This window comes from Coenobita brevimanus, chromosome 92, assembly GCF_032717465.1.
Source record: "Coenobita brevimanus isolate Jiangsu-jjx chromosome 92, ASM3271746v2, whole genome shotgun sequence".
NCBI lineage: Eukaryota > Metazoa > Arthropoda > Malacostraca > Decapoda > Coenobitidae > Coenobita > Coenobita brevimanus.
In genome coordinates this window covers 10,668,484-10,682,378 of record NC_137045.1, presented here as the reverse complement: position 1 = coordinate 10,682,378, position 13,895 = coordinate 10,668,484, and the positions used below count along the sequence as shown (strand labels likewise).

General features: G+C 40.5%; 1 protein-coding gene across 1 annotated transcript in view; it reads left to right on the top strand.

The window, feature by feature from the left end:
- The first annotated feature begins 2,159 nt into the window (after nt 1–2,159).
- The window catches only part of LOC145412133 (cyclin-dependent kinase 17-like), a 312,580-nt gene continuing 300,844 nt past the window's right edge, over nt 2,160–13,895 (top strand). Inside the window, exons 1-2 of the mRNA XM_080282066.1 lie at nt 2,160–2,453; nt 3,163–3,249. Coding sequence (XP_080138192.1) covers nt 2,333–2,453; nt 3,163–3,249 — 208 coding nt within the window. The 5' untranslated portion in view covers nt 2,160–2,332. The remainder of the gene's footprint in view (nt 2,454–3,162; nt 3,250–13,895) is intronic.

The following is a 13,895-nucleotide window of genomic DNA, read 5'->3' as shown; positions in this document are numbered from 1 at the left end:
TTTATTGTTAATTGCCATCAACAGACAAAAAAAGGCTTTTATATGCAAGCAAGACGAAGACTTTAAAAAAGTCAACATATATGCGTGGAATTTTTGTACAGTATTTTGTCTTCATAGGAAACTGGAATTCATTGATAACAGTGGAAAACTAGTACTGTATGCTTTACTGGAATGTATTTTGCTCATATGGTACCTTGCAATAGCAATTCTTGCTGATCAGTATTGGGACCTTGATGTGTTTTTAAACATGTAGGTGGGGTGGGGATGCTCACCATCCACTCACCGAATATACTGTAGTGCTGCTATTGGTGTCTGCCCTTTCCTCTCTTCCATCCTTCCTCTACTGTCTTTCTTTCCTTCATTCTTTCCTCTTTCTTCTGCCTGTGGGTGACTTTACACTCCCTCTTCTGTCTTTCTTTCCTTCATTCTTTCCTCTTCCTTCTGCCTATGGGGAACTCTTGTCTGAGTGACAAGCCAAAAGGTTTCCTGTACACCAGGAAACCAGTTACTATGCTGAGTGGTAACCATATAACCAAATTATGGTGCCTGGTGGTTTAGTGGGTGATTAAAAAAGGTGCTCCAGTCAGATTGAGCCTGTGTAGGTTTATGTCCAAGGGGTGGTTGAGGTTTATTGCTCATGTAATGCCACTCAGGGATGAGTGAGGGTGGCCACTCTCATCTTAAATGTTAGAACCAACTTGCCTAACCCAGGGCTCCTACACTGTTCATGGGGAAACGTAGGATTGGATGATGGATGGATGGATTGATTGAGGGTTTGCTATGAACATTGCTAAAAGTTTCAATACTTTGCTACAGTATACAGTATGCTTGGCTAAATAGCATAGGCCATTGTAGTGTAGGTATGATTTTGTTTCTTATATACTGCAGCTATCCATTTGTCAGAAAATCATTGTTGAACAGGCTAGTAAAATATAGCAAGCAGTACTGAAGTTTAGAAGTACTGTAATATTGAATTCATTTTTTCAGGTAATGTGGAAGTGTGCTGAGGTAGTGTCATTACCCCAATTCTGCAATGCTGCCACCACCTGCACAATCCAACATTGCCATCATGGTCTCCTGAAGATATGCTTTCTCCCACAGTAGGACACACTTAATAGAAATGGCAGTGGCATGGTAGAGAGAGAGAAAACGGTGGTGGTGGACCTTTTTCCGGATGGGAGAGAAAGCACTACTACACGAGAATTCATAAGGAAGAGATGATGTCTTGATCAGGAGTGATAGTTTTCAAGCTTGAAAGTGCACATAACTGTAAACTGAAACCAGTTATTTGCTGGATTTTTAATATTTCCTCACCTTGAAAGACTCTGTTTTAGTGATGTAAATCAGGAAAGAAAATTATGTGCTTTTCATTAAAGTTGGTGAAAATACATAGTAAACGGAGTGTATTAATTTTGTGATGTGACCAGTATTTTAGGAAATTGTGGCAGTGCTTCCAGAAATAACTTTAGTGCCTTATTGAAGAGTGTTACTAATTGCTTGTTGAAAAGCAGTGCAAAAATATATATAGAAAAGATATATGCATTTTATATTAGAAGATCCATTGTTCTATTCAAAGTTAGAAGTAGAAAGTATATCATAAAGAGCACAAAGTTATATATTTTGTGGTGCTTCAAGATTGTGTAGATATTTTTGTAGACAAAAGTAGTTGAAAACCCATTCCATTAGTTATGAAGACAGTGTGATCAACAACTATTTTATCTAAATGCACTTATTGAGCTGTGCAACTATATACCTATTTCAAAGAGCTTATCATAGGTTCTAGAATATTATTAAAAGACATGAGCATTTGTGAAGAGGTGTATCAGAAACAAATGGAAAAAAGAACCTTATGAATAAAAACTGTTTACAAGTATAGTAGTTGTGTCTTATACCACTCTGCATACCTGCTGCTGTGTTTAAATTGCTTAGTGAGAGACAGTGAAACATTAGTGCTCCCACATATTAAGAGAAAAATATAGTTTGAACATACTGCAGAAAACATTTTGTCCTAGAAAAAAAAACGAGTTGCAAGACATGAATAAAAGCTGTTTACAGGTACAGTATTTGTGTCTTATATCACTTTAGATAACTGTTGCTGTGTTTAAATTGCTCAGTGAGAGACAGAGAAACATGATTGCTCCTTCATATTGTGAGAAAAATATAGTTTGAACATACTGCAGAAAACACTTTGTCCCAGAAAAAACGAGTTGCACATTTACGGTGATGGGTAATCATATGACATTATAGATTAAAATCATACTGTTAAGGAGGGGGAGGATTCTGTAACCCAGACAGCTCTGAGAGTGGAAGAGGTTGCATCAGCACCAGCAAGATGAGCCTGAAGCGAATACGACGGCGTCTCTCCCAGACTTTCACTCGCTTCCATGATGGCAGTCTTACTGAGTTGGCTGAGCACCTTACCATTGAGGAGAACGGGGGCATCAGGGAAAATGGTGAGTTTTTGACAACTGCAACAAATTGCCATTCAGCCTTATCTACTTCTAATAGGTTGCATTAAGTTTCATAATTTGGATTCTTTCTTGACTGAGTGTTGTCAGCAATCATACAGGCTATATTGAGCTCCATTGTCTGGTTCAGTGCATAATATAAATTGCCAAATTGTCAAAATCTTGTTGCCAGCAGATCATTTTATGCTACAGTATCAGTTGCTGTAAAAAGGACGTGCAAAAAAATATTAAACCCCATTGTCTGGTTCATTGGATGATATAAATTGCCAGATTTTTATAATCTTTGCCAGCAACTCTTTCTGTGCTGTCATTTAGCATAACAAGGGCATGTGGGATAGCAGCTTAATTATATGTCTGGTTAGTGTAGAGTTGTTATAAATCGGGCACCACGCTATGAACCAGTGACATGACAAAATCTGGGTCAGCTGTAGGTGTAATGTATGGTACCTACTGTAATTAAGTAATGATAGAGCATAAGTGAAAGATAAATAAATAAATCGTTATACCCAGTAATGTAACTATATTTAGTCCTATTTCATTTAAAATGGTATATGTACTGTACATACCATAATGATTTGGAAATTTAATGAGCAAATGGTATTTACAATCAGTGGAGAGCAAATTTACTTCATGTGAATATATATTGTCTATGTACATTTATGAAGTGTGCTGTACATTGTTCTTTGTATTGTAGGATCAACAACTACCCCAACCTTCACCAGGATTAGTCGCCGCCTCTCGTTATCCAACTCACGCATATTCAGCGACTCTCACAAACAAGGTCAGTAAGGAATAAGAACTAATCAGTTTACAGCTATTGATTGTAGCTAGTATGTAGGTAATGTGGTATCTTCATATTTTTGTGTAGTGTGTGTGTGTGTGTGTGTGTGTGTGTGTGTGTGTGTGTGTGTGTGTGCCTTTTTTATTTTTTATTTTTTCATACAGTATAACACATTGTGTACAGTACCTCTAGTCATCATTCAGCTGAGAGACATATTGATTTGGATGATCTAACCATTGCATCTCGTATGGTCTCTGTTTTTCAGTCTCATACCTTCACTGATATTTTATGCTGCAGTAATTATGAAGGATATGTGTCAGGAAAGGAGGTTATGCATTTGTAACTTGTTTTTCAAATACAAAGATGCACATAAATATGCATGGTATAGAGGGAACGGGGATCGTGTTGAAAGGAACCTGATTGATTATGTGCTCGTAGAGAGGTCAGTGCTGTTAATGGTTGCTGATATGAGAACTGTGACAGGACGATGTGGAAGTCTGTCAGAGCGTATGACTGTGATATACAAGATCAAGCTGAGAGGAGTGAGGTCGACCAGGGAAGAGAGGAGCAGTCAGGGAGAAGGACTGAATGACGAGAAGCTGAGGATCAAAGAAATGGCAGATGAATACAGGACCAAAGTAGGGGAGGAGTTAGAATCAGTGCATTGTAATGAAATGGATCTGGACAGCTTGTGGAGTGCATATAGGGGTTGCTTAGTTAGGAATGCTAAAGCGGTGTGTGGTGTGGCAGGAGTAACAACCAAAAAGAAAGGTACGGCATAGTAGGATGAAGAGGTTAAGAGACCAGTGGAGGAAAATGTGGAAGTGGCTTGAGTGGTTACAGGACAGGGGTTCAGTTGAAATAAGAACTGAATATATTGAGAGCAAGAAGCATGTAAAGAGATTAGTGAAGAGGAAAAAGGAGGAGGTAAATGATGATCAAGGAAGAAAATTGTATGCAAATTACTCTGAAAACAGGAAGTTATTCTGGAAAGAGGTGCGGAAATGTAGAAGCGACGACGGAAAGAAATGTGAAAGCGTGAAGGATATAAGTGGTACCGTAGATCATTAGCCCATGGGGATCAAGTAAGGACCGGATGGAATGAATACAGTAATCCCTTCAATATCTGACGTAATAGAGCCAAAGGCATGTCCGGATAGTGATCCTGTCCTGATATTGGGCCCCAGCCTCCTGGACTTGTACTTATGGACCCTAACTTAGAAAAACACCTATACAACTCCCTCTGGACATGCATTGCACCTATTTAAGACCCAAATCACACCAATAAGGGAAATAAAAGACTGAAATAAATGCAAAAGAACCATAAAATGAGGTTTTAGAGGTGAGTTTATACAATATTAAACATTCTGGGTACTTACAAGTCCCTGGCTCCTTGACTGGTTTGAACCGCCAGTTTCCAGTCCACAGTTAATCCTCTGCACTCTAAATTCTAATTTCTAACACTGCACAACACTGTAAATTCCCGTGTGTTCTAGTGGCGAAGTATTGCAGTTTATTCACTGTTTATTCACAAAAAACAAGCACCTGTGGCTTGCTCTGCTATGAGCATCTGCTCTCGATCGGAGTTTGGCTGTGACTGTTGATGATGGCGGGGTAACAGAGTTGCCAGATCGCAACGGCCACATTACCAATCTCCTCAAGTTTCATTACCAAATTTAACTTTTCATTACCAAATTCATAAAGCAAGCATTTATTCTTCACTAATTATATATACAAGTGGAAATACATGTAATCACTCTCCTTATAATTAACACCATGTTGATTATTATCACGCTATGTAGGGTAGCAGATTAATCAGAGAGATCAAACAATCCAACATCTCCATCCGGTGTATCCTCATACATGTGAAAAATCCATTTGGTAATGCATTATTCTGATTCATTACCAAATAAATTTTTCATTACCAAATTGGCCCACACTTGGTAATGAAAAATACCAAATGGCAACCCTGATAGGGGAGGGGGGAGGGGGAGGAAGGAAGGGGTGAAGGGACCATGGTGTAACAGCTGTTCGGCGCCACGTGGCAATTTCAAATTATGGGAGGGAAAAAAGTCAGATTTTTTTCGAATTTTTTGTGGTTTTTGGCCCATTTTGGGAATACAGTATTGGATCCCGGGACGATTATGTCCGGTTAGTGGGGATGTTCGGATATTGGGCGTTCGGATATTAGAGGGATTACTTTTGAAAACCTGATGAATGGAAGTAGCTAGAGCAGTGCAGCTGTAAACATGATAGGTTGTGGGGGTGTGCAGAGGAGGAATGCAGTGATAGGAAACGTGACACTCACACAGGTGAAGAACGCTGTGAAGCGGCTGAAAAATGGGAAAGCAGCTGGGGTTGATGAGGTGTATGCAGAGATGATTAAGTGTAGTGGAGGGAGCGGAATGAAGTGCTTGCTGGAGATATGTAAGAAGGCATGGATGAGTGTAACTATGCCAGCAGAGTGGAAAAAGGCTGTGATTGTACTCATGTACAAAAATAAAGGTGAACGAAGTGAGTGCAAGAATTATCGTGGCATAAGTTTATTAAGTGTGGTAGGGAAGATATATGGAAGAATTATTATAGAGAAAGTAAGAGAGATATAAAATATCCTGGTGAGTGATGAACAGGATGGTTTTAGGAGTGGCAGAGGATTTGTGGATCAAATATTTGCGGTAAGACAGATGGTGGGGAAGGCTTATGAGAAGGACCATAAGGTGATTATAGCATTCATGAATCTGGAAAAAGCATACGACAAAGTAGACAGAGAAGGATTGTGGAAGGTTTTGTACATGTATGTTGTAGATAGTAAGCTGCTAGGTGTATTCAAGAGTTTTTATGATGGTAGTGAAGCATGTGTAAGGGTAAATGGATATCTAAGTGAATGTTCACGATCAGTGTGGGTGTGCAACATGTTTGTGTGTTGTCCTCATGGTTGTTCAGTACCTGTATATATGAATGGGGTGATGAGAGAAGTAAAAACACAAACACAAGTAATGGAGAGAGAGATGGCATTGTTAATGAATGGTGATGGATGAAATATCTCAAAATTGTTCTACGCTGATGATGTAGTACTACTTGCAAATAGCCAACCAATGAATGGTGATGGATGAAATATCTCAAATTTGTTGTACGTTGATGATGTAGTACTACTTGCAGATAGCCTACCGGACAAGAACCTGGTAGACGAGCACAGAGTTTTGCTGATGTACATTAGCTAAGTGCCTTGAGAGTAAATGTAGAAAAGAGTACAGTGATAGTTATTGAGAGAGAGGGTAACTCCCAGTGTGACGTTAAAGTGAATGGAGAGAGACTGGAATTGCTGAGAGAGTTCAAATACCTGGGTACAGTGATAGAAAAGAAAGGAAAATGTGCAAAAGAAGTGGAAAGTAGAGTGACACAAGGAAGGAACGTAGCTGGTGCAATGAAGGCTCTGATAATAAACAGAGGTTTGAGTGTTGCAGCTGCACGAGGCGTACATGAAGGAGTGTTAGCACCAACGTTAACATGTGGATGTGAGACTGTTTTGTGGCATGAAAAAGAAAAGTCAAGAGTGAGAGCAGTGGAGATGATTCTACTGAGGAATATATGTGCAGTGCAGAGAGTGGATAGGATACTATATAATGTGATTCGTGAGAGATGTGAAGTGAGGAAGTCTGTGAACACCATAATCGAGGAGAGTGAACAGTGGTGGTTTGCTCATGTGGAGAGAATGGATAACAATAGAGTGAAAAACATATATCTGAGCAAGTTTGAAGGAGGAAGGAGGTGAGGTAGGCCAAGGAGAAGGTGGAGGGATATGGTGGATGAGTGTGTGAGGAAGAGAGGTTGGAAGTTGGTGAGGCTAGGGGACTGACAAGAGATTGAGCTGGCTGGATGAATATTGTGAGGAGAAGCGCATGATCAGGGATTTGACACCCCTTTTTAACGTGATAGCATCTGGATTGACCCTATTGGATATGTTTATGTGAAGTTACAGTACGTGGTGAATGTTTTTGGCGTATCAGATAGAGCCAGGATTCCGGGGGCTTGAATGGTGAGTGAATGAAAATGTGGCCCATTGGACTGGGCAGACTTGGGCTATCTGGAGTTTGCTACTCCTCATCCTGCCCTAGGGTGGGAAAGGAGGTCTGGACGATGATGGTGATGATGAATTTGGGGGCGCTGATCATCCACTTACTTGATGTAGTGCTGCTCTCAGGTGTCTACCCTTTCCTCTCCTCCATCCTCCTTTCCATCCATCCTCTTCTGTCTTTCTTTCCTTCATTCTTTCCTCTTTCTTCTGCCTACAGGTGACTTTACACTCCCTCTTGTGTCTTTCTTTCCTTCATTCTTTCCTCTTCCTACTGCCTGTGGGTGACTATACACTGAGTGACAAGCCAAATGGTTTCCTGTACACCAGGAAACCATTTACTATGCTGGGTGGTAACCATATAACCAAATTTTGGTGCATGGTGGTTCAGTGGGTAATAATGGTGCTCCAATCGGATTGAGCCGGTGAAGGTTTACATCCAATGGGTGGTTGGGATTTTTTAGCTCACGTAATGCCACTCGAGATGAGTGAGGCTGGTCACTCTCATCTTAAATGCCAAGACCAACTTGCCTAGCCCCGGACTCCTGCGCTCCTCGTGGGGCAACATAGGATTGGATGATGGATGGATGGATGGATTTCTTTAAAGGAAATAATGACAACCAAAGCATATATTTTGTCTTCTAATGGAGCTTGAACTTAGAGATAAATGCACGTGTAGAATTATACAGTACTGTTCTTGTTCCACATCTGTAACAAGTTTTTAGTTAGTCTGATACTTGATGGAATAAATATTGAGGCTCCATGGTAAGTTGTTGTTTATAAGGGAACTACTGTAAAGTGTGACTTGTTCAGTGCTCTTTGTGGATTGTGTTAGAAGTTTAGCCTTTGGCAGGTTACCACCAAATTAGAGAAAGCCTCTGTTCATGTTCTGATTCAAAATTTAACTCTTTCAGTATGGCATCTGTGTCAGTAATTAGTTTTATTCATCTATGGGCATAGGTTAGGTAAATCCATTCCCAAATTCCCAGTAATGTGTAATCACCAACATGTGATACACACCCTTGATCATCATCACTCAGACACTAGTTCTGAACTTTGTATTGTGATACACTAGAACTAGCCCTGTCAGGAGTGAGGTCGAAGAGTATTAGAGAGGATGTCTTTGTTTGACAACCCAGAGGGTGTTATGAAAGAGCAGTGAAGACCTTTAATGGAAAGGAAATAATCAGAGTGTTTCCTGCTGGGATCACACCTACGATCTTACAATGAGCAGTCCACTCCAATAACCACTTGACCATCATATGACTTATGGTCAGTTAAGTAGCTACCCTAATTGAACTTATTAGAGACAAGTCCATACTTTGGCCACAGTCATTGATTTTATTCAGCTGAGAGAAGCCCTTGCCATATAGAAGGTTAAACCCTAAGGTTGGAATTAGAACAGGGATCTGTTGTATCACCTTGACTTGAACTTTGACATTTCTCTGCTTCTCAGGGAGATGCAGGTGAGTAAATGGTAAATAGATGAACAAACATAATGTTTGAGAGGTGATGAATGGTGCCAGCACTCATGATTGTTGATGCTGCATATTTACTGTTGGGTGAGAAAAGGGATGTTAAAGAGGACTAGTGAGTGAGTTTGGGTGACTAACACCATCTGAAATGTGTTTGAGGGAAAAGTGATGTAATTTAGAGAAAGGCTTGGTAACTAGATTCAGAATCACAGTAATCAGGTTATAAATGGAATGCTATGTATTATTTCAATAAATATGCTGGGAATACAGTAACCACTTCGGACAGATGGCTTTCTCTCAAGTGGAATGAAGTACCATATATAATCTGGCAGTAGCGACAGTAAGAAAAGAAAAAATGGCAAGGAAAAAAGAAAGGTAAGTTAAGGTGGAAGGTTAGATGAGGAGGTGGGTGAGAGTTCCATATGATAAGGAAATTCCAGTAACTCTGAAGGCTGTAATTAGTGGCAGACATGTTTGTAAGAGGTGAAGAAAGCATTGCATAACTGTGTCAGATTATTAATGCCTAACGTTGAAAGTTTAGAGAGGGCATTTAACCTGTTCAACCCAAGGATGATTCTTGTACTTTTTTTTTCCTTGCCATCTCCTATGATTTTATCCAGTGTAGGGTAAGGTTTTCAAACTAGAGGTGTTAGATATACAGTAGTCTTAAAAATAAACTCAGTGTGAAAGGCCTTTCCAAATTTCAGTGAATGGTTTGGTAGAAACAAGAATAAACTATAATGTTGCATAGAGTCAAGGATCCAGGATCATTTGTTTATGCTGAGTCACTTTGAGGGATGGATGGACGGGTAAAATGGTTTGTAGGGAATGATCAATTGATTTTAACTGTTTGTCTGTAATGTGCAGCCAGGGTGACTTTGGTTATACAGTATGTCACAATTAGTGGTAAGACCATGGGAACCTCCACCAGCACCACAACACTCACCACATATCTGTGCCATCTCAGGTTACTGTAAAAACTGAAGGGATATCACTGCTTACATAAGAGTAAAATATAATTGATGACTGTAATTTTGACCATAACCACTTCATATATTTTAATTCACAGGTTATGAATAGTCACTGGGTCACTTGTTCACTGTAATGTGGTAGCTGCAGTAATGAGTTTGAATGATGGTTTATTTTATATGAGAAATATAGCACGAAGTGCACCGTAATTATTGATAATTCCCCCTCCTGAGGAAGTTTCTTATTTCTTTTGGCCTTTATTGAAAAAAATTTGGCTTTGCCCCAGACGGTGACCGCCACTTGCATTCATATTGACATTGTGCATTTCACTCTTTCTGTCCTGTTCTCTCCACGTTTTATAAGACTGTACTCATCCTACTTTTCTTTAACAATACAGTTTGCTAAATACTGGATGGTAGGCTTACAAACTTTTTGGTATACCTTACTCTGTTATTGGGCTCCATTTCGTTTTGTTTTTGAAGGCACCAACATGCTTGCATTCATTGGCCTTGATCACATGATGGTGGTTCTCCATGCTGCTCGATCACTGGCAGCCTCTCTGTTCAGTCCCTTATCGCCGATGTCACACTCATTGACCTCGTCCCATGTCTTTTTCAGTCTGCCTCCCCCAACTCTACCCCTAACATTAACGCTACTCACTTTCTGCACCCAATTATCATCACCCATCCTCTCCACATGCCCAAACCACCTCAATCCACCTCTCCTCATCACAGCACCAATATACTCCAGTCCCATCCTACCCCTAAACTCTTCCATTGTAAACCTAGCCCTCCAGGCCATGCACTCAGAGACGCATTTGCACATCCATCTAATCATTGCCATTTCTATACGTTTGAGCCTGCTATTATCATCTTCTTTTACTGCCCAAGTCTAACTGCCATACAGCATTACACTCCTAACACATGTCGCATACAAAGATGCCATAGCATGGAGGGAGAGCTCTCTTAGTGTCAGGAGAGGCAACAACTCCCTGAACGTCTTCTGACCACTCTTCTCTCTAGCCACAGAGTAGCTCCAGCCCCACCTCCAGCTTATAACATGTCTCCCAAATAACAAAACTCTTCCACTCACTCAAGAGACTTGCCAGAATCCATTCGCACCTGGCAATCTTCACGTGTTCTCTCCAACACATTGCACACATGAAGTCAACGTTATCTCGCAAGCTACCTCTGATACTACTGCATCTTTCATGCACCCACTTATCACAAACACTGCATAAGGTGGAATTACTTCACATGCCCTTGTGGCAAATCGCACATGGCCATCTCCCACTTCTTTGACAGCACTGCCACCAGCCCTAGATGTTATCACATTTGTTTACTCCTAAGCCCTTGTGCCCCATACCTTCTGTCCACTTCCTAAATCTTTCCTTTGCCTCCCTTTCCTTCTCTGCAACCAACACCAAATCATCAGCATACAACTTCACCCATGGGAGTCCATTTCTGAAGTCACATGAGAGGACTTCAAGTACCATGAAAAACAACAAGGGGCTCATTACTGACCCTTGGTGCACACCAGCATTCATGGAAAACTCCAGATAAATGTGAGCAATACAGCTTTTTAGGATAGTAATCCTACTAATTGTAGGATTTGGCTATATACTGTTTAAATGTTGATTTAGCTATTTCAAAAGTTAGCATGTTATTGATTAACATTTTTTCACAAGTATTGCTACATGAAATCATTTCTTTGTATAACTGGATGTGTGCAGATATAGTTGTACTGGCTGTAGTATACCAGTACTGATACTTGACTGGAGCCATAGTTATTCATTGGTAGTCTCATTGTCTCAAGATTTGCATATACTGTGATTCTGGCATTTGAATCTTAAGGTCTATCAGACAGTTGGTACTGGTAGTATGTCGTTTCATATGGTATCATATGTTCACACAATGTCGGTTCACACTGATGACATACAGTACACTCTCGACTTGTACAAACATATTCATTACAACACTTCCACTTTCACATGCACATCTTGTACTACAAACACTCTTTTTTGTTTCTAAATTACCCAGCATTGAGAATGGTTAATTCTAGTTGTCACATTCCCTCAAAGACAGGTCAGGTCCTGTAGTTGACTCACACAAACTAATGAGGATGCATATATGGCTTGTAAATGCTTTAGTTGCTGTGTGTCTACAAGTACTGAAAGATATGATCAGTTTATAAAGAATATTTTTGGTGGCTGTGTGTGTGTGTGTGTGTGTGTGTGTGTGTGTGTGTGTGTGTGTGTGTGTGTGTGTACTGTACATAAATGTTTACATGCCTAAGTGTGAGTTTATTGGTCATTTGTGTAAAAGGGTGGTTATATGTTTGTAGGGCATTGTGTGGTGGTTTGTGTTTGCATCAGGGATTGCAAGTGTGTGTGTGTGTGTGTGTGTGTGTGTGTGTGTGTGTGTGTGTGTGTGTTGTGTCCTTGAGGTGTGGCTTCACTGGTTCTAAGTCTAATGAAGCCAGACTCCCGTGCAATAAAACCTTACCAGGCTGACCTGCCTTATATGGAGAGAGAGAGAGAGAGAGAGAGTAAATTAATGTGTAATTAAACTATATTATGAAAGTGAAATACTAACCCGGCCTAAGTCAGTGTGGTAACTTTGAGGTATGGCTTCAGTAAGACCCATATACAGTTTAATTTATGGATCTTTGACTTAACCTTCTCAAGAGAGGAGAGATTCAGTCCTTAAGTGAACCAGCCTTGAACTTATCTACGCAGAAACATAAACAGGAAAGTTTTGCTAGCTTGAGTATTTTGTGCACCCGTGCATATGTGTGTCTGTGTGTGTGTGTGTGCGTGCTCGCGCGCCACACGTGAGAGTGCGCGCCAAGGTGTAAGTAATGACATGTGAGGTCGGAATCGGAAGAGGAAGAAGGTTGTCAAAAAGAGCAGAATAATAAGCTAAAAATAATGTTCATGATAACAGAAAAAGAGGATAAAGGCTGGCATAATATAAAGACTGCGTGAAAGACGAAGGGGAACTGCAAGGCTTGGTGAATGAGTTTTGGTGTGTGTGTAAGAAACGGAATCTAAAGGCGAATGTAGGGAAGAGTAGTTATGGCTTTCGAGAAAAATGAAGTCACTGAATGCACAGTGAGGTTGGATGATGAGGAAATGGAAAATCCGAATGCATTTAAGTACTTGGGTAGTGTGATGAATAAGGATGGAAGTTTGGAGGATGACGTGCTTGAAAGGGTACGACAGGGAAGAAAAGTTACTGGTTATTTGAAAAGTGATAAGAAATAGGAAAGTGAGCATAGAAGTAAAAAAGTCGCTGCATAATAGTGCTGTATTGTGATACCAGCTCTAACGTATGGAAGCGAAGCTTAAACCTGGTTGGAAGGACAGTCAAGAGGAAGAGCAGTGGAAATAAGTTACTATATTTGAGGGGAACCTGTGGAGTTACTTGGAGAGACAGACAAATGAGGAAGTGAAGGAGAGTTGTGGTGTGGATGTGATGTGATAGAAAGCGTCAGGAGAAATACATCGAGGTGGTTTGGCAATGTGGAGAGGATGGAGAGCGAGAGACTGACGAGGAGAGTGTATGTGAGTGAGGTGGAGGGGGAGGAAGGGGAGGGGGAGAGGCTCAGGATGAGATGGAGGGATGGAGTGGAGAGGTATGTGAGAGAGGGTAGTGTGAGCTGGGGGGAGGGCAGGGAAATGGCGTGGGACACGGCGACAAGGAGGGATTTGTTTGTGGCCACCCCCTACTGGATTCAGGCGTCTGGCAGTAGATGGAAATAGAAAACTAATAAAAAAAAAACTAGGAAGAGGAGAATAAACTATAGTAGAAGACAGGGATGTATTGTAATAGCTAAGGCTTGTTGACGTAGTGGGCGACCTGAGAAAAGGAAAATGAAGATGCAAAGGAAAGTGAGAGAATGGGATACGGTAAATGAGAACATGGAAGATATTAAGAAGACGTAAAATATAATCGGTTCCTTCCTTCATGAGATCTTGACAAACTAATAATAATTGCTTGGGATCTCGCTTAGTGTGTTCGAAACCACGAAGGTGTAAAGGATCTATTAAGCGTGTTTATGTAAAGAGAAGTTTTATGACTTTAGTTAAAGCTTGGGCGTAGATGAAAAAGTATAGATGCAAAGATGAA